This window comes from Perna viridis, chromosome 10 (genome assembly GCF_037379345.1).
Source record: "Perna viridis isolate PV_CMFRI_1.1 ecotype Kerala chromosome 10, ASM3737934v1, whole genome shotgun sequence".
NCBI classification, from domain to species: Eukaryota; Metazoa; Mollusca; class Bivalvia; order Mytilida; family Mytilidae; genus Perna; species Perna viridis.
This window is the reverse complement of record NC_142454.1, coordinates 28395168-28422749: the sequence shown is the minus strand read 5'-3', so window position 1 is coordinate 28422749 and position 27582 is coordinate 28395168. Positions and strand designations below refer to the sequence as shown.

Below are 27582 nucleotides of genomic sequence, written 5' to 3'. Positions count from 1 at the left end.
ACAAGGCATAAAATTTCGTTCTAGGTTTGTTTGTTTAACTTGGACTTTTTTCGTCCCCATTCCGTTTATTTCGAATCTTTAATTAAGGACCAGATAAAGTGAATACACTTACTTATGGTACATTAGATGTGACTCATGGTGTAGAAATACCCGTCGAACAAACAAAGAGGTGACTCATGGTGTAGAAATACCCGTCGAACAAACAATGCAGTTCCGGTTAACATATGCTACATTTTTGTGTCACGATGGTCCTTTCCACATACAGATCTGTATTATTGAGAAAACCATACATTTATCTCCGACTAAAAACTAAATCAAGGACGATAATTCCTGCAAATTTGACATTTCATACAAAAATCTATATTATTTTTATTTTGACAGTGCAACAACAAAACGGCAATCTACGAGTGGTTATGTGGTCTTTAAGGTTTCCATATAAAAAAAATAATGTACATTTGGTGGGTATTTGACATGCATGAATCACCTGCTGATTTTTATAAAAGCTAATACTTTAAAGGGAAATCAAGGTAGCCAGGAATCGAACGTTAGTGAATAAGAGCACAATCCGGAGAGAACGACCAGACAAATACAATTACCACAACAAATAACATGAAGTAACGAAACCAAAATGCAAACAGAAACAAAAACAAATTCTCCAGGTTTACTGGTAGGGTACGTGTCCACTTTTAGCTTCTACATTTATCTTTTCATTTTGGCTAGGTATATAGTGTGTTTCTTGTCGAACATGCAACCAGACTTTGTGTATTATCCATTGAATTGTCACTGAAGATAAAAAAAACTTCGCATTAAAGATATATATACAAAAAGCTTCTGAAAATTAATATCATATCTTTATTGGTCCAGAACTAGTAACATGTGTATTACAATAAACTACTAATAATTGCCCCATAGAAATCGCATAGAAACTTGATCTTTTAGACATTTCGTATATATTAAAAAAAACACCACTTAATAACAAAGTTGATTTAACGTAAATGTAAAGGAACATGCATGATGATTTTGACATGAGAATGTATGATATAATCTTATGCAGCTAAAATCTATCATGATTTATTATAATTAGGATATGATCACCTTACTATCAAATTTGTACTTGTTTTCTTTACAAGATGAACAATGAATGGTCGTGTTTGTTTAGATATTTGTATTATCCCAGTTCATGACGTGTGCTTCTATAACACATTTTAATTATTCATTTCATGGGTAGCATATTATACTATATGAAATTGAATATTTTTGTATGTTTCAAAATATTGAAAGATTAAATGAAAACAAATCTATTGACGCGCGACAATTTCAAATACAGTCAATTTAAATGTGTCGCATGTGTACTTCAACGATGGTCAAAATTGTTCCGGAAGCGACGCCATTTTTATTACTTTTTGTTCTCATTGGCTTACTTAAATATCCATTATCTCTGAAATGGTTAGAACATGCTTTTTGTAATTTAACCCGGTAATGCCCTTGATATAGCTACATTCTAACCTAAGCATGATAAGCAAGCCGAGCTGTTCATTGATAATGTATGAATTATCGATGGAAACAATTTGTTTTTCTCAAACCGTTCCAAGGTCGAACCGGGTATAATTCCAACAAAATTATTTCAATCATAAATTTCTGGTAATCTGCATAATTTAATATCGTAACTTAAGTAGCTGTCTTTGTAAGAATCATGCAAAATCTGAAAAATGTGATAAACCCCATAAAATGCTACATATTTTTATTTTTGTAATTAAGTTGATTTATGGGTCTATACTATTAAATGTGTAATTATTCATTCAAATCTGCCTGCTCATAGGAGATAATCGACATTGAAAATACAGTAGATTCCATTGTATTTGAGTGCCATTTACAGAGTTATCTCCCTTAATTTTGAAATCTATAGTGCATTCTATATAATTGTTATCTCCTAAGAGCATGGGTTATATTAACAACCACATGTTTATTTCTGTTTACTATGACATTTCAAACAAAATATCAAAAATAAAAATATGTAGGCTTTTTACCCATGAATCACATTTTGCATGATCCTTAGCTGGAGTGCTACTTAAATATTTACAAAATTAAATGAATTTGGTACAACAGATATGAAAGGAATTTGTACAATGCCTTGTTGAACAAGTTTTCGAATTATTTAGGGTTCGGTTTAGACAAGGTTGAATCCGTGTACCAAATTATATCAAGTTTCATGATTTATTAAGCCAGCATTGCACTTAAGTTTGTGTGAATATCTTAACATTTGAGAATAAATATCAATAAAAACAATGCAAATGTTCACAATAAACAAGAAATCAACTCCTTTAAAACGTAGCATATGTTTTCATGGAACGACCATAATATGTCTAGCTTACATCATTTTAAAATGAATTCAATTCATTCAACAGCTAAGATAAGATACCAATCTTTAATTTTTGTAGAGGAATAAGAATTAAATTGAAACTAAATTGGCACAACTGGTATTATTGGTGAAACTAATACAAAACAGTCTGTGGTTCCTATTGATAAAACTAAAATTAAGAAACGTACAAAAACGGTACCAACGACATACATAAAATTCAGAAATATATTCAATATGAGCGTCGACAGAAATTATGTTGCACTCCATCAAAGAATTATGCCAAATGTGATACATTGTTGGAAAGCCTACAAATTTATTTTTTGATATTTTGTTTAAATTTGGTTGAGTAAACAGAAATATAGATGTGGCTCCTCATAGAACCCTTGTCCATAAGAGATAGCAAATATATAAAATTCACTGTAGAAATTAAAATTAAGGTAGATAACTCTGTAAATGAATACAATTGAAACTGTTGGATTGTCAATGTGAATCATCTCCAAAGAGCAGACAGATTGAAATGAATAATTTACATTTCATCATATAGACTTATTTAGAAACTTAGTAACAAAAAATAAAAATCTGTAGCCTTTTTGGAGTGTATCACATATTACAGAATTTGCACGATTCTTACAAAGACTGCTACTTAAATGTAACATAGGAGGTAATTTATGTTTTAAGCATCTCAAAGCCTGTCATCCTCTTCGTACGTATTAACATATCTTGCGTTAGGACTTCCCGATGACTCGTCTTCGGCGTAACCTTTGTTATACTGGGCTGATTTCAATGAGTCTTTGTATTTAGCTGCTATATGGTGTTCATTTTCATCCATTTCAATAACTCCATTTTTAAGAATTCCATTCTTTTTATTGACATGACCATCAGAGACAACATCCAAGTAATCTGCATATCTACCCGTTTTGTTTTCTTGTAAAGCTGGACCCCAGTTATCACGGGGTTTTGATGCTTCTCTGAATCCCTAAAATAATTCCATTTTATAGACATATGAAACCAGAGTATGATATTTCGATTGTTGTTATAATAAATCATTATCATATTGTATCACGATTTCAGTCAATTAATGTCATACATTTTAATGCTAGTTAACACGTTAGTTTAATTATCGAACGATAGTATTTGTTTTCGATAAGAAACAGATAAACCGGAAAGAGGAAATAATAACATTTAATGCCTTTCTGCTATATGTTCTTTAGATCACTAAGCGCCAAAACAATTCGCAATTTAGAAATCTCCAAGTGATCTAAATGAAACAAATCAATGCCATTATATAATGAAGAACACTGTTTCATGACGCATGATTTTCAATATGTAGAAAACATTTGTTGTAGCACAAACTCATATGTGTGTACAGTTTGATGATATGAGACCAAATGTTTGTCAGAATAGTCCAAATTGTATGTGCAATTATTGATATTGAATTGCACTAAATCATTCATTCAATTAAAAGTTTATTTTACTGTATTATTATTAAATATAAAGACTAGGAGATATGCGGGAAGTAATAATGTATTAAAGTCCTTACCCCATATCGTAAAGCTTGGAGAAAGAATGTTCCTATAAGCAAGGCAATCGGTATGGAGACAAGTCCCCATCCGATACCCTGGACCCAATCAGGAAACATATAGTCTCCGTAGTGTGATGGTGAAAACTGCAATCCTGATGCTATCAGTATAAGCTTAAAGAAATGATGATTTTTTTGTAAAACAAAATACACAAAATATACGCTATTTGAAAATATTTAAGAATACATTGCAGTAGATCATGCGTAGCTGTTTTGTGCATCAATCGCAAATTATGTGTTTGATCCCATCCGTAAGCAATAGGTTTCATGAGTAAAATCATTCTTGAATGGCAACATATTCTGACTCTAGTGAATTTAGCTTATCTTATTTAGTTGGTGTCCGAGACACCTGGGTGTGTGTTATTGTTTTCTATTTTTTTCTTTGTCATTCATTTTCCACTTTTAAACTCCTTTTCTGTTTTTATTTTCGACTTTGATGCAAAAATTTGTCATTCGAGTTTTGAATAATTTTTTTTCTCTCGTTTTAAATGTTAAGTCATTTATTTTAATGTAGTTAAGCTAAAAGTTTACTGCGACTTACAACCACAATGAGAGGAGCGATGATCTTCCATGTTCCTATCCAGTAATAATTAACATTAAAACCAAGCATCATATAAATGTCCTCTTGGAATCGCTTGTGACCTACACAATTCGAAGAAATACAATTTAGCATTGTCAAAACAAGAGTAATATTAGCACGGTCAAAAACATTTTCTTTATTTAAGACAAGATGTCCCAAATTCATGTAACCCCTACGGTATATGGGCTTTTTTATTGACCAAAATTATTAAACCTACTAAAATCACATAACATTTTTTTTTCAACACAGTTGTTTATGCAATTAGGGGCTCTAAAGATCCTAAATCGCTAACCCAAAGATGCTTTCTATTGATATTTTCGTATTATTTGTTCCATTGGAACACGATATAATTCATTTAAATAAGTCCCTACATATCCCCTAAATCATTCCTGCTACCCGCTCGGCCGCGCAAAAAGGAACATTTGTATAAAATGTTTTGATAGTCACCACTGGCTAAGTATAGTCAAAGACAAAAATGCATTTCACTTTCAGAAATATTTTAGAATATTTGCAAAAAAATATCGTTTGACCCCTACAGACTACTTTGATAAAGGGAGTAAATATCCAAACATCAGTTTCGGGTAGGATACCCTAAGGAACATTCATATAAATTTATTGTTTTTAATTGGTTCAGTAGTTTCATAGAAGAGCTAAATATACATCAGAAAAAAATTATGTTGCGACACTTTATCGTAATAACGTTACAAATGTGCCTTAGACAAACGTCATCACTTAACATAACTTTTTGTTTTATAGAAACATTTACATCAAGACAAGTATGTCAACACCCATCTTACTAAATGTTTCACATATTATATATGCAATAATGAAAGTATTCATGAATATAAAACAGCTGAATATGAAGCTGTTTTTTTGTGGTGGGCAAAATTTTTCTGCCAAAACATATTACCACAAAATTACTAAAAGGCACAATATTAACCTCATTTCAGTATTTTGGTAAACTTCTAGCAATTTTTGTGGTCATTTTAATGCAATAGTTTTTTAGAAATACTCTTGTTTCGTCATATTGTTATTTATCAAAAGCTCCACATTCTCAATTTACACTTCCAGCGCTCGATGATATATATATTTTTTTCATTTTATTTAAAGTCACTAAGACTCCCGAATGCCCATTTTCCTTTTGAAGATAATTGAACAGAATAATGTTTGGATTACGTGTTTTCAAAACAGACAAACAGAGCCTAAAATGGCTTTAAGCTGTTTGTCTGTTTTGAAAACTTGACCTCACCGGAAGCATTCTCAGATCATAGGAATTTTTTCATCCAGTATGTTATTTTCAATCCACCTGTCTTTACTTTGTTATTATTAGCTTTCATTTACAAATAAAATAATTCTTAAATGAAATATTTCACTAACTTCATATAACTAAGATTTAATGAATTTATTAGAAAAGGGAGTATTAACACACTATAGCAGATAATCTAGAAAAAACTGTAATATGATAACATAAATCGTTTGACCATGACGTTGAAAATTAATGATTTCGAAGGCCATTCAAGGTTGATTGTATGGACGGAAATAATTGTGGACGAAACGACGAACACATCTATCACTTTTACCCCCATAATGCAGTTCACGTAACAGAAGATCGGACGGGCGGAAGTGGTAATAGATGGAAGTGTGGACGGAAGGACGGATACTCCTTTCATTTTACACCCACAGTGCAGGATATAAAGTATAACAAAAACTTTTGATACATCCATGAATACAAAAATACCAGTCACTTAATGATTTACTCACCATAAACCCATGAAATGGCAATGAGTTCTATCATACACACAAAAAGCAGTGAATAACTCCCTGAGTAATCGTCCATTAAAGTAAGTACCCATATTCCACCCTATAATAAAATATCCCAAAATATATAGATATATGAACAATACCACACAAGATATATATGATCACTTATATTCCTACCTATAGTAAAATATCACACAAGATATAAGTTAGTGTACATATTCAACCCTATGATAAAACACCAAAAAAGATTTGTTTAAAATCTGTTTGCATGGTGATAAATTCTGTTTGCATGGAGTTAAATTTAACATTAAATTCGAATTATGTTACTTATTTATTTATATAGTAAAAAGTCTTTTTTTTTCTTTTTTTTTCTATTGCTGATAATTAGAATATTTATAAAACTGTTATAATAATGCATATTAAGGTAAATCTAGATCAATTCTCAATATTGCATATTAAACAAAAACCAATAGAATTTTTCGGAAAAAGAAAATCAGTTTTACCCAAGGCCAATTCTTAATGAGAACGAAAATATTACTTACGTTTGTCACCAAAGGTAGGCCGCACAAGAAGAGTATAAGACACACTGCAAAACAAAGTTTTCCCTTATTCTTTCTTAGTGTGTTTGGAAACTCGTCAGCGAGAGCACTAATAATGGCCTCAACCATTGCGAACTAAAAAAAATAATGAAACTAAAATTTGAAATTTATTCAACCTAGAAATTGAAATGAAATAAATTTATTTTGTATGAAAATAAAAGTGTTTAAATTCTTTAACCAAAAAAAAATGTTTGTCAAATCTTCATTCACTAGTACTGCCATAGGAAAAATCGAAAGCATACACCAAATGAAGTTCTGGAATGCGCTTCCTTTTTTATATTTTGACTCGATTCTATTTTGGAGGTCAAAAGGAGCATGTCCTTAAATGGGAAGCAGGGGTGATCAATTTGGTGAGTATTAACTACATTTTTTAGTTTCATGATACCTTTATTGTTTTTTCACATATATAAATATATGTTTACCTGACTTGACATTCCAAGGGAAAACAACATGAAGAAAAATAGGAAAGCCCATATTGGTGGATATGGCATTCTTGCAATACCTTCTGGATAAGCGACAAATACTAAACCAGGACCTGAAATAAGATACAAATTGGAATCGTCTTGAAATTAATTCATCAGAACTAACGTAATTGAAAATATTCTACATTTTTGCATCACAAAATACGAATTCTCATCACTGCAACCTTAATCAAAACACTGTTTTGATTGCTGTAACATAGTTTTCCGAATGTCTTTGTCAAACGCAGCAAATTTCTGTCTTTTGAGTCATTAACACTTGAATTATTGTTCTCGTCGTCTTTCATTGAAATCATGACGCTTACACTTACTATATTGTGTCTGGTACTGTATTACTAAAGGGATCATTTTCTAAAAAAGTCTTTATTTTATCATTTGGCAAATTATTGAAATATTTTTTATTGAATTTTAAATAAGTGCTTTACTGAACTCACCGCCAGTAGCCACGTCACCGACATCTTGATTTGTCACGTGAGCCATAAATCCCAATACAGAAAATATAACAAAACCTGCGAAAACACTCGTCGCACAGTTTATAACAGCTACTAGGATAGCATCCCTTAAAAGAAATGGTATCGACTTATTACAAAGTATAAAAATAGACATTGCAACATACAGGTTTACTGTTACAGGTACCATAATGTTGTCTCTTGCGCGTTGCTTGACTGTTTCCGGATTTCCCGATGTAGAAAGTAATGAAATCCGGGGACAGATATGCATTTTACTGTTTTGTCAAACGCTGCATTACAATACAAAATCTTCTATTTTTATGCTTTTTCGTAAAAAAATATAATGTAGAAGTAGATATTTGTAATTTTTATCGGTATTTTTAAATGAAAAGATGTTTTGCTTTTATACTGAACTCAACGCTCTATATGACAAATCTCCATGCTTGTGTTTGGTAGACGAGTGCCCTTACTCGTAAAACGGAGTTACGTGACGAGACTTGCATGCACTATTGCACCAGAAAAAAAAATACTGTTTTTTTTTAATTTTTAAACTAATAACAACAAAAGCAAGAAATCAAAACAAGGACTTAATGAAATAATGGTGGTGTGAATCGGGATATGCCGAGTTTGTTTAAATAGTATTGCCTGGTGTGTTTAAATGTGTTACCTATAACAGTTGTTTTTGAATTGATTATAACTGGCCATTGTAAGCAAGCTCCCAAAAGCTGGTCCTAGAGAGTAGAAAATCTGTGACGCTGCGTCAACCCACACCTGTAAATAATGAAATAAGTGTGTGATATTAAGTACCATTTAATTAAAAGATGATTACAAGGTACAGACCAAATATACTCCCTTAAACTGCTTTTAAAACCCTTAATTACATCATGTTTAACTGTGAATCGGTTTTCAACTTTTCTTATTTTGATTTGCAGCTCTGAAATTATGAACATGATTCAACAGAACTGATTTTACCATGGGATAATCGTTACAATATACAAAAAAACAAAACAAATGTACTGTACAAAACGGAACTGATTTTATTATGGGATTATCGTTACAAAATACAAAAAAAACAAAACAAAACAAAACAAAACAAAAAACACAAAAAAAAAACACAAAACACAAAACAAATGTACAGTACAAGCGGAACTGATTTTACCATGGGATTATTGTTACAATATACAAAAAAAATAAAAACAAAAACAAAAACAAAACAAATGTGCTGTACTAAAAAGAACTGATTTTACCATGGGATTATCGTTACAATATACAGGGAAAAAAACAAACAAATTTACTGTACAAAACGGAACTGATTTTACCATGGGATTATGGTTACAATATACAAATAAAACCCCCAAAAAACAAAAAAAAACAAAATAAAACAAAACAAAAGTGCTGTACACGTGTTGTAAGGTGTATCATCTCATCAGCAGCATTAGAATAAAAAATACATGATGATCTAAATCCATACTTGAGTGTATGCAAAAAGTACTCAAAACCCTAAATATCAAAATAGGATGCCAAACTAAACCCGAGAGCTATATAAAATGGAATATACTGATATAATGAACATTACATATATATATTCATGTCGTAAAGAAATTAAAATATTTAGGTGGAAAAGTACACATCATCAATTAAACCATAGGTATAAGAAACTTTCGTGAAAAGTATACTCTCATACACAAATCATTGAAAACAGTTTTTGCATGACATTTTGTGTATATGTAAAATTCTTTATGATCAAATGCGATGTTTTTTTCTAGAATTTCAATCGAACCATTATATTATACATCAAATGTATTCTAATTTGTACTTTATATATACAATTCTAAAATGAAAAGTTATAACAAAAAATACCGCACTGCTAAACTCTAGGCAATAGTCAAAAAGGTAGGTCTGTATAACGAATGGCAATATCAAGGTAAAACCCAGAGAACAGTCAAAAATGTGGCCCCATAACCAATGAAAATATCAAGGACAATCGGAAAGATGTATACCAACGGAATGATCCTGACTTGGTACATGTACAAGCAATTCCGAATGGAATGGTGGGTTAAACAGTTTTACAATATAAATAGGTAGCATAAAATTGCAACTGGTCAAAATCGATAAATCGGTAGTAAAATGGTTCAGTCAATATGAACAATAAATATGAGACAACAAAAGAAGCCTTCGACATTTTTCATCATATACGTGTCCATCGTTTGTACAATAATTACATCTTTTGGGAAAAGGACAAGTTCGAAGTGAAGTAATATACAATGTATTACATATCTTATTTCCTTTTCTAAACACGTTCCTATTCTTGATTTGACATTGTATTTGTACATTTTCCTGTTTACAAGAAAAGTTTAGGGACGTGCTAGTTTTTAATTCATTAACATCGAACTGTGTAATGTGTTTCCATCTCATCCTTACAATTAGATTAAGGTAGATCATACCATTGATATGGAATGTCTTTTAAGATAGGAACATAATATTAAATTTTCATACATAATTCAAAAAACATGAATTAAAAGATTTTGAACAGAATTTGTAACAGAAAAAAAAACTGCCGCACCAAAATAACAGGATTGTTAATGAAAATCCCTTTCCAATAAAAGTGCTATTAAGATTTTTCGGGTTAATGTGATTAAAGTAATTGCCTTTCAGAGGTTGCCTGAAGGTGTGTTTACACTTCTTGAAGATATTTTGGTGATTTGGTGATTTTTTGGTGAAAGTATTTACTATTTTCTATAAAGGTTCTATGATGGTGCATTGGTTGCATTTCACCATATCTGTTCAATTTTCTATTGTGTTGAAGATTGTCAATGACAATGTATTTAAAACCCAAGAAAGATACCAATGATATATATACCTGTGGTTTCAGTAACATGTTCCATTTTGGAATGACATAAAACTTCACTCCTTCCATGTAACCATCAAGAGTCAAGCCTCTGACTAATAAAATAACCAACACAACATATGGAAACAGGGCTGTAAAGTAAATCACCTGAAACAAATGTAGAAAAATAATGATTTACATTTACATGTTTTTTCAAACAAAATCTGCGTAAGTGGACTTGGAGGTAAAATGTGAATATGTGCAATTCCGTCACCAGGTCATGGGGAGGTTATTTATTTATACTGTACCTTCCCTTGGGAAACCAGACAACAGGGGAGATAAATCGGTTGTACTCTACCTTCCCTGAGGATTTCACTCCATTCTTTAGTGCGAAGAAAACAAATATCCAAGCCAACAACAAGGTCAAGGCCAACTTCAAGCTGATGTCACCTACGTTACCGAAATCTTCTGCTTCATTAAGTCTTAAGACGTAACGACTGAAATACAAATAGTGCATTAGTAGATCTGAATCGTATTGTTTTGTTTTACAAAACTGGATCTTCTTTTGTACCTGCAATTACAATTTAAAAAAACTTTCAAAACATCCAGACGTTCGGATACAAAAGTAATCAGCCATTATGTCGAAGCAGACATGTAAAGCAAAAAACAATTGTTGCTTTAAACTCTCATGCATATCCCTTCTTTATAACACTTTTTGCAACAATATTACGTTAGCAGGTATTGTCATACATGGATACCTCGTTAGGTTGTTTCTTCCAACTATTTTTTAGTACACTCCACTGATACACAAACAGCTAAGGCAACTTTGTTTTTTTTATATCGATCAACGAAAATGCATTTTGTTGCAATTGCATACCCATGACCATATAAGCAAGCAGTTAAAATAATGATTTATAAGACACGTATTACTGTATTCTATATTTACCTGAAATATTCATCACTTGGAAGTTTGTATCGTCCCTCATAACTACATTCTGTTAGGTTTGTCTTAGTCAAGTTGTACGTTAGATCGACTAGAGGGACACCGATGGATTTCAATGATTCTTCTACGCATGTGAGATTCATCTTGCCTGTAATAAAATACGAGTCAAAATGTAAAATCTAAAATTGTCGCTTCTTTGTCTCTTTTTTCCGGGGGGGGGGGGTAACTCTGTAATGCAGAACTTCAGTGAATGCTGTGGGTATAAACGAAGATGGAGCTTTTGTTGTATGTGCACCAATAAAAACTATTACAGGAGGTGCTCACTCTTCCGGAACACCCAAAGTCACCAAGGTTTTGTGCAGTTCTTTCTCTATGTAAAAAATGGAAGGGTCCAGTCAAGCACTATTATACTGTTGTTTTGAGCCAGTTATTTGTTCTACAAATACATTTGGCAATCAAATAGGGAAAAAGATATCCTAACTGCAATTACAAAGATGTATTTACATGTACATCATGTAAAAGTGAACGAGATTACCTTAACAAATTAAAACCTCATACACAAATATACCGTACCTAAAGTTATATTTAGTTTTTCTGTCTCATTCATGTCATCTGTGACCCTTTTGGACTCTGTAATACAGAACATCGTATTCCAAGGGTTATTACACGTGGCCCATGGAACGTCACCGTCAAAACTGACAAACGTCACAAGTATGTAGAATAACGCGTACGCTATGATAACGTTGTAATATATACTGACCAGAACGGATAGTGCGATGGAGGCAAAACCAATGCCTACAAAATATAAAAATGAAAGTGCCTTAGAAATATGAAAAACGTATTAATTTTACTGACTACAAAGAATTGAATGACAGTGACAATGTCAAATATATAAAACAAATGTGAGAAAAAAACAGTCGAATTAAGATAACTAATCACTCTAAGCTATTTCTGAGAGAAAGGGAATTTTGGATTTCAACTGGAAATGGAAATGGAAACATTCATTTATATATAGAATCATTTTTTAGAAATAGGCAAACACTTCTTTACATCGAAGCATAATCAACAGCAAAAGATAACAAATGATTACAAGTAGTTCAACGAGGATCTCACAGAGAAACATCACTCGATATTTTCTCAGTTAAGGAGGTAGACCTAGGGTAAGGGACATAACTCATGAAATCACAGATATGTTTGCATCATACACAATTTCACCTAAGCCTCTCAAGCTTTCATTTGAAGCAGAATAAAATGAATCCAGGTTAATTAGATGCTTACATAAGATTGATGTAAAATGCTGGATACAAACGTTCCAGTGATTTTAAAGAGTGATTTCCCTTACCCTAGGTCTACCTCCTTAATCTCTGATTTAGTCTTTGATGTACTACAACGTGTCAATACATTTTCTTACCTTTGAAAATTGGACTTGCTCTCCATATTGTAAAAGGGCCCAAGGAGGCAAATTGTCCAAATGCCAATTCTAAGAAAAAGCATGGCAGACCAACCAGGGCCAACATGAGTACGTATGGAATAAGAAAGGCACCTGAAAGACAATGTTATTAATTATTAAAAGGTAGAATATTTGAACATATCGCTAATGAATACGTTTAGATTTGTTTATACATTGAAATATAGTTTTGTTATTCCGTGTATTTTTAGAAAATCTATGCTCTAACAGTGTATCTGACCATCTTTTTAAGCACTTCCTATATACCATAGATCATTTATATTCACAATTTGACCGACCCAAACCTTAATATGGTACCTCGTGACCAATTATATAGCCATGTATAGACTAAGTAAAAATCAATATTCAAAGCTTTAAATGCCATTCTGTGTAAGAATCAGGCAATCAGTGGCATAACATTTTTCTCAATTTTGGCTCATAAAAGGAAAAAGTTCATGAAAATTTTCGCGCCATATATCCATAGTGTATTTCAACTTAATTTAACCTATGTAACAATGTACTTGGATAATACAATAAAACCTCCGTGATTTTTTTTCTTCATGTACCACACCTTATACACATTTTGCCTGATTCATAGACGGACAAGTACGTGAGTAAATACTTGGATCATGGTTCAGTTTAAAAAGCTACATCATCACAACTTATTTTGAAAACCTACTTCACAGCAACATACTCCATTAAGTCATGTACAAGAAATAGAACAAAAATCACAAGGAGTTGAAGTCCCAAAACAATGGAATATACATGTATGTACGATATACATGCAGGTCCAATTTCTTTGAATCAAAACTAACTGTAAAGGTTTACTTTTCCTTTTTAGTACTTATATGAGTATTTTAAGCACTGCATAAGCACTGAATATTGTGTAAAGATGCTTTAATGTACATTGTTTGTACATGTAGTTAAGACATTGCTGCTTTAACTTTCATCATGGTCATGTGGTGCCATGATTTTCTTCCGCTTTTTCAAATTTAGATTTTTCTCTTACGTTTCTTATAATAGATATTTACCTCCGCCATTTCTATAACATTTGTACGGGAATCGCCACACGTTGCCTAGGCCGACTGCATATCCGACACAGGAGAGGAAGAATTCTATTTTATTGCTCCACGCCTGCCGTTCTGGTGCCTACAAAATGCAATGTACACATGGCAACTGTCTACTGATTATTTTTATCATTTTGAAATATAATATTCCTTTAGCAAATTTACACCCTTCGGGGTCAAGCAATATACAATACATTGTAGACGGGAAAATGCAACTACATATACGAACGAAATTTAAAAAAATACAGAAAAATAAATAATCGATATCACAATCATAAAATTGTCGTACTCAGGTCCGCTGTCTCGGGTTTAATGACTTTTTTTTAAAGAAGACGCAAACATTAGTTTCTGTTCAGGGTTAGGACTAAGAATAAAAAATAAAATTTTCCAATAATCTTAATTTTTAAGAAATGGAGAACAGGTATAGATAAAGTGAAGAAAATGAATTCTTAATTCAGAATTATTTGAGCAATCACAAATCAAAATGAGATTACAAGCTATCTTCATCTGTTACAGATTATAGGAAGAATAATAAAGGTAAGAATAATGTTAATTATTATTACAAAAAAAATCACGAAAACTCCATTTTATCATTGCTTTACTACGGGCTGGCCCCTTTATGTCGTTTTTTTAACCCCCGCTATCGCTCGGGGTAAACCAATGCGACATATATGGCCTACCCGTGGTAAAATAATAATAAAAAGGAGTTTCCTTCATTTATTTCGATTCTTTGTAGAAAAGACACAATATATGCCATTGGTCACATGATTATCGCTTTTTACTACGGCTGTGGTCTAAAGAGCTTTGAAGCACGTAATACATGTATTAGAACATCGTTTAATTCATGCATATAGTATAATACATTGTTTCCTGTAACAGTAACAGAATGGGAAAATATATTAATATTTTTAAGTAACTATTTGCAAAGTAAACGTGTACAACAAACAAATGACACTTGCACAAATAATACAAAGTTAGAAATACATTGGACCAAACTAGTTCAGCTGATTCATACTTCAATTTTTTAAGGGGGTGACGTGAGTTTTTTTCTTTTTTTTTCTTTCAAAAACTACTTAATTCATTTTAAAACTAGTTAAACCCCGCCTGTGGATAGTCAGGAGATGCTGGTCCCTTTTTAAATGTTATTTTATATTTCTTTTTGATTTGATCTTATAAAATTCATCGTCCTTCTATTAATTTTGTCGCAGCCTTTCACAGCTTACTTAAGCGTGACTGTGTTCACGTTTGTTGAAGACGTTTTAGTGTTATTTGAAAATTTTTTCTATGTTATATTTTTAGATTTAGGTTGACATACGCATTCGTTGCCTTTCACTATGATATCCGTTCTTTTTTTCCATAAAAGGGTGTGCAGAAACATTCAAACCACTTTTGCTTTTTGGTCAATTGTAAAAATATGTAATACTTAGATATGATCGAGTTACTCTGTACTTAAGATAATATATTTTACTAAACAAATAAGACTGATATTAGAGCATATGCTATCTTGATTGTTGTAAGTAATAAGTTGTTTATTAGTTCAAAAGGTCACCCCACATGCAAATCATTCGATTAATGTACAGAATTAAGGTATTCATGGCACAGTTCAAGTTACAATGCAAATCAGAATGTTAGATTATAGCTGTCACATGCGAAAACCCTTTTTTTGTATATCTTGTATTTTGTATTTTTTTTCTTTTTTTGTGTGTTCCCTTTCTGAAGTTAAAAACATCCTTTGACAAAATAGCTCTTGCTATTATGTAAAGTTATGCCAATATAAAAATACGGGAACCCATATCATGAAAAAAATTCTAAGTAATGATCTTTTGTATATATGCAAGACTCGGTAGTGCGATGGGGACGCCGAAGTGCGATGGTCGCGCTTATCTGCGATGGTCAACGCTGAAGTACATTGGATGTCTAACGCAAATGCGCTGAAGTGCGTTGGTATTCCCCATTCAACGTCGCCTCGAAATTTTACGTGCATAAGCCCGTACAATGTTACAGAGAAAACTAACAAACTGAAAGGAGAGTAACGAAGATAGCTAGTATAGTGTTGCCTGTATAAACAATCGCAGCATGCATCATTACTTATTTGAGTGTTAACAGTACACGTATTTAATGCAGTATCAAAACTTAAAAGACATTACGATACTCAAGGTCATTCGAGAAACATGAACTGTAGCTATGGGTTACAAAAATAGCAGGTACTGAAAGTCGTATTTCATGCATCATGAAAATAAAATATATAATTAAAAGATTTACTGGGACAACTTTGTTATCGTTGTATTAAAAATCTGAAAAAATATTGTTTTTTTATATTTTTGATATCATGGATTTTTACCTTTAGAAAAAGTAAGACATGCTTTCACAACGAATCATGGAGCTTATTCTGTGGTTGAAAGGCGAAATTGAAACTGCAATATACGAGTTAAGAGAGTATAAGAATGTTGAAATTCCGGTGGACCAGACTAGCACGTTTCTCTTCATATTACGTACAGTCCGTTAATCCATCAAATCGTAGACATCTGTAGCATCAATCATTCTTTGATAACCTGAGCCACAGAGTATAAGATGACACACCGTCTTATACTACATTACATTCGTATTTTCAAATTCTACAGGAACTGTTGATCAGTTTTTTTTATGTAGTACATGTAGTTTATACGCTATACACTATACACACTATACACGTAAAGCTATACACAACCATTCTATAGCTGAGCTAGTCAAGAAATATTTTCGTTTTAAAGAGTACTCGTCCTTCTAAGAGACTGCCAGTTTTATTAATCTTCAACTAAGTGTAGGAAAAAATGGAGAAAAATAATTAATTTTGTTTTTATAATATCCTCGATAGTTGGAAGTATGAACGAAATGCTATTGGCGGTCAACAATCATGTCTACCTATCGCAGTTCAGCGTGATCATAAACGCACTTCGGCGTACTACCATCGCACTTCCGTGCGATCATCGTACCTCCGCGTCCCATCGCGGTTCCGATTCTTACATTATATTATAAAATAATTAAAGAGGTAGACCTAGGTTAAATGACATAACTCTTGAAATCAGTTATATGTTTGCATCATATTCAATTTCACTAAAGCCTCTCAAGCTTTCATTTAAAACAAAATGAAATCAACCCAAGTTACTTTGATGCTTAGATAGGATTGATGTAAAAATGTTGTACACAAACGTTTCTCTTATTTGTACATGTAAGAGTTATACCCCTTATCCTAGGTCTACCTCCTTAAGCAGCAGTCTTCATGAAAATCAAACAAGAGGTGATTCATGCATGTCAAAAACCCATCGAAAGTTATTTCTTATTCAGAAATCAGTTACAGACCACATTATCAGTCTTTGTTTTTCTTTGGGTGTTGCTCCTCTGAGATTATTTTTTTTATATAGATTGTACATGAAATTAGAACTTCGCAAGAGTTATCGTTCTCGGTTTGCTTTGATTTAGTCGATTTGACTGTGAGATGGATGTATAATAAATTGTTTTCTCAAAAGTAAAATTTTGAATGCAGAAAAAAACTATTGTAACATAAATATATAGCATCTGAAGACCGAACAAAACATTGTTTATTCGGCGGGTTTTTGTATACCATACACTTGTACCATAGGCAGTGTCTGAATTTAATAATGACTGTTACTTTAAAGAATTGAGAAAAAAAAACTTTGGCAAATAATTTTTTGGTCAGTCATTGTACATAAAAGAACATTTAAAAATGTTCTGGCTTTCAAAATTGAAGATAAAGTATTCAAAAGTATCTTTTTGTTTCATTCTTTCTTATATTAGTTTTTGACACATTCATTTAATTGTTCTTTTGTTGTTTTCTTTTCTCATAAGAGAACAAGAAAATTATTTGCATGTATCAGTAATGTCCCAACATTAGAAACAACTTAGACGAAAGTCACACATGATGTGAACTCAAGATGTCGAAAACTACCATTTTCATCGTTTTTACTTCCATTCCATATAAAATTCAGACACTATCTATGACAGGGTTGTTTCTAATTGTTGAAAAATACACTGAACAAGAGATATACTTGTTCGGTCTACATACACTATATTTTTATGTAATAATAGTCCTTTCTGTATTCAAATCTGTATTTTTGAGAAAATTACACATTTATTTCCCACAAAACAACAACCAAATCAAACCAATTCAAGGCCGATAACTCATGTACATGTAGTTTCATTTTCATACAAAATCTACATGTGTATATAACATTTATCTCAAAAGTATAAATGTTACAACTGAATGGGTTATTTGGTCTGTAACTGTTTCTGAAAAGGAAATAAAATTGAATTCGTGGTGGTTTTTTTTTACATGTATTGATCAGCACCTGTCCGGGTTGTATAAATATTACTACTTTAAAAGATACACAGGCAAATATTTTTCATGTGAAATTCATGTTAATCGAGCTTAACATGAAATTCACGTAAAATCATATGAAATTAACATGATTTTCATGTGAAATTCATATGAAATTAACATGATTTTTATGTGAAATTCACTAAACACGAATTTCATGTGAACATTTCGTGTGAATTTCACGTGAAGGCTCCATTCACCCGAATTTCACGTGAAATCTGTCACTTAGTTTATTTGCTCAATTCAGGTGAAAAGCATGTAAATTTCATGTGAAAATCATGTGAAATAACTTTGTGTACGATTAGTTGACCTGACTTAATTTTATGGAAAAGCCAATCATACACATGTCCATCGTACGAGCAGAAGTTAACTTGGTACAAGTAAAGGGGGGTACATTTGGTACAACAAATATCATTACTGCATTCGTTTGGAAAAGAAAGCCAGGACTGCAGGGTATCATTGTGGACAAAGGTGTACGTATCTATTCTGGAAATGAGATTAAGAAATCTAAGATTCCTTGGCCCAAAATCCTGTACAATATGGCATACACAACGAACTTTGGTGTTAAAAACCTGAAGGTATGAATCACCTCAAAAGTATTCCAAAAGATAACGGTCGTTGGTCGGTACATTCTACACTTCAGGTCATTTGAACTAATGACATGTACATTTCATCACATATCAAAAACACTGGGATCTAGAAAAATTTTAAAAACCTTTAACAAATGGCTGACATTAAAGGTCCACGTTTGGTCTGCATGACAAATAAATTAGAAACAACAAAAAACTTCCCCATTCCTTTCTATGAGTTGAAAATGGAATTGCAAATGGCCCTAATAAGGATGTTTGTCGGACTGTTTAATGCTCCTAAAGATAAATAAGTAAGACTTAAAAAGAGTGCAATGTCATGACCTACAGATCAACAATCATTTGTTTTTTGTCGCTGGTGATCAAATGTTGGACATTTAAAGTTGCATGTAGGCGGACCCTTCCGAAGACATTTAAGTTACTGCAAATACATGTAAGCACCAATCAATTTAGTGTTTCACAAATATCTGGGTTGCGTTTAAAGGTAGAATATACTTAATATTTCCAGTACAATATACTAAATTTATGATTATTTGCTATAATTCAAAAAGAAAACAAGTAATCACTGAACTGTTTTTTTTCTTGTGAATTTAAAATAAACAAAAATTCCCATTGCATTTTTAAAGAACGCTTACACGCCAATTATTTCCTCTTTCAAAGATTAATTCCCCTTAAACGAGGGTTTTTGCATTCAGAGTTTGTAATTTTACCATCCAAACGTTTATATCAAAAGCCATTTTAAACAACATTGGATAATAAAAAGTGAGTTTGCAAGGTGACAGGAAAGAAATCTCCGTCTAATAGATATAATATAATTTTAAATGAGCACTGGTACATATTTTTCTTTGATAATTATTTCTGAAGTTCTTATAATGATATGAATCAGACGTTTATATAAAATCAATTGAATATTACATTATACATTAACAATATATTCGAAGCTTCCACTCGAATGGTCTCCCGTGAATTCACGAATATTTCATCAGTTTTGTCAAAATGATTTAATACAAAATGTATATTAACTTCAGAATTTAAAACACTTTGTTGTATACCATGTTTACTTGTCATCCCTTAGCACAAACGAAAACAGTCTATGTTGGGTTTTAAGTAAATCTGATATAGTTTTGAATGATATTATTACATTAAAATGGAAAAACTGCATATACAGATGCAAGTTCGATTGTACATTGTAACTGACTCAGAACCGCAGTACTTTGGTTGTGCAGTCCAACAATTATAAATATACAAAAATACTAATTCATACACACACAAAGCTGAACCACTCAACGCTTGGACAACTGCTTAATTTAAAAAGAAAGTAGATGAATTGTGTCTCATTTTCTCAAGGCGTCCATCAAAGGATTTCGTTTCAAAATTAATACAACTTGAGTGTGATTTGACAGGAAAACTTCTCATTGTCTTGGTAAATATCTGTTATCATCCAATAACTATAAATATTAACTATCTTGGGCGAAAGCGATAAACTTTGATACCTTTTTTGCTAACTACGGAATAATGCGAGTACCCGTATTTGACTTACAAGTTCAAACTAAATGATAAGTTAAACCAACATTTCGAAATCACCAAAACAAGCGTGGTGACAGGGTTCGCAATTGACATTTGCTCGCTCATATTTTTGTGTTTTTTTATTGTGCTAAACTCTTTTCATTCACAATTTATATAAGTAAGAGATTTATTTTGTATGTCAAATAAAAAGTTCGTGTTTATAAATCAAAAGTGTACAATCTTGGCTAGGCAACGAGTAAATTGGTTAAGAACTTAACGTTATGCAGACGCCACTCTAAGATTCAGGCATTAATTTAAACGGACGACTGTTCCATTGTTTACAAATTCCATTTCAAACATGTAGAAATGTACTTGTATTTAAGAGTACCACTTGAAAGATTGAAGTAACAACGCAAAGAGGCTTTCTGGTTCGATAAGTAGAAAATTTCAGCAGTACGACACCTATGAGCAGGGACGGATAAAATAATTTAATTGACTAACGAAATACAAAAGTGCGCCAATACGTCATATTGGACTGGTTAAAATCCATATTGGCCTAGGCCAATAAAACGTGTTGGACTAGTTAGTCAATAAAGGTACAATTAAGTAAGGCTTTCCATATTGGCTTATTTATTGGTCCCCAGCTTGCAGTATTGGCTACTCCTCAGTCTAATATGGCTAGCATTGGACCAATAACTAAGCCAATATGGAAAACCTTACGCAATAATACTGTAATATCACTATCTTTTACTTCTTATTACTAAACTTTTACACAAAATGAACAAAATTTCCCAACGATAAGGAGAGGATAGCCCCCCACCCCCACCCCAACCCCACTATCATCAGGTTCGCTACTGAAATGACTAAAATATTAAAGATCAAAATAAGATAAGGTTGAGATTTTTATATCACAGCAGTGTCGAACAACCTTACTTTTAATAGGACCTTTACTGCAAAGCCAAAACATGATTAATGACAGTAGACGTCTGTGTGAGGATGACAACGGTTGAAGGGTGAAACCTATAAATTTAAAGGTGTTTCCTCTAATCTCCACTTGACATACACTTTGAATATTGGTTAAAAAATATGTCATGGGTCAAATTTTCATTGTAAAAACTTTTATCTGAAAGTAATTCATTAAAAACAGGAATAAAGTCGACAAAACCTAAATAAATGCCCCGCTTGACCAAATTGGATCTTACTACATGTATGACCTTTTTTATTTATATGAAGTCATCATTATACGTACAAATGTAGCTCTGACGATTGTTACTTACTTTTAATTAGACGCTAAAAATGATCCCTAAAATATAGATAGGCTTGGAAAGTTTTTTTTGAAAAGCGATTGAAATTCTCATTGTTTTACGAATTACCCGGGACAGACGTTCTGATTTTGATCGGGGAGGAAGAATTTTTAAAATAAATACTTCTGTTCAAGCCTTTTTAAAAACATTTCTTGAAAATTGAACATGAAAGAAAAAATAATATTTTGATACTACTAAATCACTTTCAACCAAACATAATGTTTTAACATATTTAAAAATAAATATTATCATTCATTCTATTTGACAAAAGAAATGTTACAACCATTAACATGATAAATAAATCTTTCAAGTTTCCCCTCAATATCAAATAGACGCCCCCCCACCCACCTCCGTATTTTCAAACACCAAAAGTCACAGTACAAAAAAAAAAAAAAAAAAAAATATACGTTGCCATTACAGTAGCATTTTTTAAATAATAAAGAGACGCTAACATGCGAACGCATAAGCCAGACTAGGAATAAAAAAGTTTTCCCGGCAATCAACTTAAATACGCTGTGACAGTTCTTTATACAACTGTAACTTTATAATTTATAAACGACATTTAAAAACTGGAATTTTGAATTTATGCTTAAATAAGGAAACTAATGAGTAAAGAAAGATGATCTGCAAATCATACATAATTCCGGTTAATTTTAAGTGAAAAAAAAACTTAACTACTGAACGATACAGGCATTTTTTTTACCAAAACCTGACCATAGTCAAAAACATATGTTTAAGTTTGAAAAAAAATTTGTGCAGCGGTTTCTTAAATACAACCCGGAAACATAATACCCGCGATACGTTGAGTAAGCCTGTGTATTTTGGGGCCGAGGTTGGGGAGGGGTGGGGTTTGGGGCTGGGGTACTACAATAAGAATGCGTTCCTGGTATACTTTAGATTCCAACACAGTAATATAATGAGAATAGGTACACACATGGTGCATATATCAAAAGGCAACCCCTTTGGGATAGAACAAAATTGTCAGCTCAAGGCCATCTATTGGTCTTCGGGGAATGAGGAGGAAAACGAACGAATTTGTCTGTTAGAATATCTGAGAAAAGGAAGGACAGTGGTTTTTTATAGGATTTTGCAATGAGAGTATTTTAAATCATTTTTATGACAAAAGAAAAAAAAGCAACAAAAAAAATAAATAAAATAAATAAATAAATAAATAAATAAATAAATAATAATAATAATAATAATAATAATAATAAAATAAACCATTTATTTTCAATATGAGGGCTTGTCGGCTAATATCAATCGAATTACTTATTCAAGAATATAAAGGTTGTTTTATCTTATGATTTAAATGCGATGACATAATTTAGTTGTTAATCTATATTCGACAATACTTTATATCCTAATTTTAATGCATTCTTATTAAAAATTAGGCTAGGTATCGGAAAAAAAACCATTTATTTCTTTATTTTGGCATTTCTATTACAGGTTATCAAATCGATTTTTTAAAGCCCGAGATTCTAAAAGTATTATATTAAATAACTTAAAAACCAAAGGTGCAGACAAAATCAATTAACATGTGCATATTTGCACATATCAGACAAGCAGGTATGAACATCGCTAGATTGACAGAAAATAACCATAGCTTACCTCTCCCATAATGCTTCAGTGATTACCTCTCCAGTCAGAAGGGAAGAAGTTTGATAGACAAATATGATCTATACGTTATCTTGCTATTCCGTCTTAACAAATCTCGTCATGGAAAAGTTTTATCAATTTTTATGTCCTTGGAAGGCTTGGGTCGTCTTGAGCCGAATAATCGCATAGGAAGTTTAACGAGGAAAAATCGTTCTTTAATATTTACTGTTATTTCTCGACGACCAATGAGTGTATAGGTTACTCCAAAGATGTTGTAAGAAATTAATTTGCCAAGTAATTTGGTCACAGTATTCCCTGTATGTCTGTGAAAAAATGTGGATTTAACCTGTATTAACCTAAATCAATGTGCATTACTTGCACGTATTGTGCATAATCATTTAAAATGTCTAAAAAATACGACCCATCAATTTGTGAAATTCCCAAGGTGTGGCATCACTCGATGTGTGTCTTCTTAGCTTTCTTTTACTAGTATTCAAATATTCTAAATATGTCAACAAATCGCGCTCCATCATCAAAATGTAGCATCACACGATCACGCATTCGGAGGTTACTTCCGTTTGAACACTTTGTTTAAATTGTATTTTTATTATTATCCATCTGAACAAATCGTATCCATTTGTAACGTAAAGAATGAAAGAAACAAATCTTAAGAAACTATTAGAACTTTGAAAACAGTTATCATAAACGTCACAGTGTTAGTTCGATGTGTGAAAATTTTATTTCCATTAATCATTTTTTTCTATAACTATATCTTATCATGGAATTATGTCCTGTTTGATTATTACACCTGATGTACATGTACATATATCGCGCGATTACATTGACCTTTTTCTGTTTTATTTCTATTTCATGTATAATTTACAAACAGTTTTCAATTTTGAAATTATTACAAATGTCCATGTCAACGTAATACTATACCGCGCGATTGCATTGACCTTTTTCTGTTTTATTTCTATTTCAAGTGTAGTTTACAAACAGTTTTCAATTTTGAAATACATAATTACAAATTTGTGTTTGTTAAAGTATTTATTGCAACTACGAATTTTTCTGTAATAATTTTTAGACTATGTAATTCTCTACATTTTCCTAATACAATGTACATGTATATAATAATGGTTCTCCTAATAGTGAGAGACGGATCTATCATATCCTGGTTCCCGGGACTGCGTTCCAGGTATTAGCTGCTAGCAATACACTCTTTGTATATGTGTTACATACTGAATATTGCGATCGGGAACCAGTCTAGATCTATCAGTGCTCAAATAACGACCTAGTTGATAATGCACCGCTATGCCGTTGCATTTGGTAATGTCTCAACGAACAATGTTCAATCCGCCATTTCCGGTACATGTACACTACAAGTTAACCCTGGATGCAATTAGGAGAAATTCTTCTTAAAATTTTGCCGGAATTGTAGGTATGCGGAACTCAAAACAGTTCTATCCACCCAGTGGTGCTAAAAATTTGGTGAGATATCACTAGAAATAAAAAAAACAATAACTCTGCCAAGAATTTTGGCGCGGAGCGAGGAGCTTTGAAAAAAGTAATGGTAAAAATTCCAACTAGTAAAACTATAACTTTTAGAATAGGATCTGTCAAAATCCGGACATTTGTTTTAGACGTTGCGGGCATTAGTACTCCATTCCTATTTTCACAAATTAGTTAATATCCACTAAAATACATGTTTCCCACTATTGCATTTTTCAAATATTCTAGCTTGACAGAAATAAGTCTGGTCACTATCGATTGTACAATTTAGATTTTAATATGCTCGCCGAAGCTTGATATTTAAAAATATCGAGAGAGTAACTGTAGAATAATTCACCATACATACACTGTGTCGAACACAATGAAACAGGTAACAAAGCGATACCCATTTGTATTCAGAAACTGGAAATTTCTTCTTTGAAGTAAGTCCTACTTGTAATGAAATACTAATTACATTTGAATATCGAGAGTCTACATGGTATTCAGTTTCATATTTTAGGGTATAAGATATCACTGAAAGCGAAATGTTTTACGCCGACAATTAAGCAACGTTTGTTTACGAATGGTTACACATATAGATTGAGTATGTAACATTGTATCATAATTTTTTAATTTAACAAAAATCACTTAAAAAAACAATCATAAAGAAACATAATACAAACGATCCTTTTTTCCAAAAACAACTACATTTTGTATCATAAAGTATCAGACTTCAATTGAGTAATATCTAAAACGTTCTCAAGATATAGACGTTTCTTATACATTAAAGCACTTTGGTGCATATAAGTTCTTTGTGGAAGTTATTTTATAATAAAATGTAAACGGCCAATTTAAATGTAATTCGAATAAAAGATTTTTAGTAATAGGAAAAAAAAAACATCTAAATGAATTGGGGTTATCTTTCGTTGGACAAAATACGGTATGACCAAAGAAAGATAACTCAAATTGAAAATAAAGTCCTGTATTTCTTTGACTTTTTTAGATTTCGCAATAAAACAATTGTACTCGCTTAAATATAAGAAGGAAAAAATATATATTGCATACTCATGTGCATACTAATATTTTTACGCAATACTCATTCCACAATGTCGATATTTGTTAGAATTAGGGTTCTGATCATTACCCGAACCTGTAACATGTATTAATATATTCGCTTATAATTTACGAATTTAGTTGGATATGTGTGTATAATTTTTGTCTTTGTTTCCATTTCTTTCCCCTTTCTTTTATCATTTTTTTTGGGGCGGGGGTGGGTTTGTTTGTTTGTTTGTTTGTTTTTTTTTGTTATGGGCAGTGTTGCTTTTTTTTTTGCCGTTTGTTTATTTTTTCATGGTTTTTCTCTCTTTCTTTTAGTTTGATATTTATTTCTGTTTTTTTTTTTCAATACAATCCAAAAGATGGCGCCGTTCAAATTCAAGACCCACGAAGCCATGAGAAGAAATGGAGGCTAATCAAATTAACAATCAGGATATTTTTTTATCAAAATTGTAGAACAAAGCTTCCAGTTGCAACTATTTGCTTTCGAATCATTCTACTCTTAGAATGTCCACTGGATTTTCTGGCCTCTGTACATGCATTTTTTTTTCGTTTTCACTTTCAATTTACTGCAGATTTCCAAGTGATGTGATGGTCTCATTGCTGTTCATTGAAGATCCATGGGTGGCCTTGATCTGACATTTTTTCTCCCGTGAGGTTATTGTCTCATTGTCATGTTCACCGTATCTATTCTCCATACAGTTTTACAAGCCCGCATTTATCATACAAACATCATGGAAAGCTTAGCATTCTGTTAGAGTCTTAGTCTACATGTACGTTAAAATATAAATATTTTTTTCTTATCTAGGGGTTTTCACGCATGCGGTGGAAATTGGAAGATGAGTAGGATGTACAGATCCAGTTCATGTACAATTGATGATGATTCTACGGAAGCTCACTATTGTCAGGTGCTGTTTTAGTAACGCGTTAAAATAAAACAACTCCTGGCACTAATGGGTTCCCGTATGATTCACTTGTTTGCAGTTGTTTATCATTTCCATCGCAAACGGTAACCATGCGACACACATTTTAATGATTTATGTCTACATGCTTTTGAAAGATCAGACTTTTCAAATGTATCCTCCATGCTGTAAAGATGTTCTAAAATGTTCTTAATACACAAAAGCTTTCGACCTAGAATTTGTTCGAAGTACATCTACATTGGAGGAATGTCAATCATAAGTCATTTCAAAGAAAGATGGATACATGCATATATAAAAACATCAAACAACAATCAAACAAACAAACAAACAAACAATACAAAACGAAACAAAGACAACAGAAGCAACAACAAAGAAACAATACAATTCAAAGCAAATAAACAAACACACAGCAAAAAAAATAAAAAATCAAAAAAAAATCTAAAAATAGAAATACTGAGATTTTATACAAGTAACATGAAGTGAATCAGTTGATTAGCATAAGACGACGGCGTACATTGGACCTGTCCACTCATACATTTTTTTAATCTAAGCATTTTAAGTATATTTTCACGAGTTGTTTCCGACTCGACCATATTTGACCACGAATATTCATGATAAAAAAAAAAAAATTAAAAAATCAAAGGACAAAGACTAAAC

The 27582-nt window shown here is 31.9% G+C and overlaps 1 protein-coding gene across 2 annotated transcripts; it reads right to left on the bottom strand.

Annotated features, from left to right (window-relative positions):
• Positions 1 to 55: 55 nt before the first annotated feature.
• LOC148605248 (sodium-dependent proline transporter-like) lies at positions 56 to 23943 on the bottom strand. 2 transcript variants are annotated; one of them, XR_015915809.1, is made up of 16 exons: positions 23471 to 23943; positions 14055 to 14172; positions 12988 to 13119; positions 12150 to 12371; positions 11580 to 11724; positions 10992 to 11130; positions 10667 to 10801; positions 8474 to 8577; positions 7792 to 7916; positions 7301 to 7413; positions 6822 to 6953; positions 6280 to 6379; positions 4480 to 4580; positions 3900 to 4052; positions 2991 to 3335; positions 56 to 783 (listed from the first exon to the last, which is right to left on the bottom strand). XR_015915809.1 is itself a non-coding variant. In XM_088548063.1 (15 exons), the coding sequence occupies exons 1-15, from the start codon at positions 23477 to 23479 to the stop codon at positions 3042 to 3044; spliced, it is 2022 nt and encodes a 673-aa protein (XP_088404189.1). In that variant the 5' UTR covers positions 23480 to 23942; the 3' UTR covers positions 830 to 3041. The 2 variants fall into 2 exon arrangements, 1 of the variants encoding a protein (XP_088404189.1); XM_088548063.1 differs by lacking the exon at positions 56 to 783 and having other exon boundaries at positions 830 to 3335; positions 23471 to 23942.
• Between the last annotated feature and the right edge of the window lie 3639 nt (positions 23944 to 27582).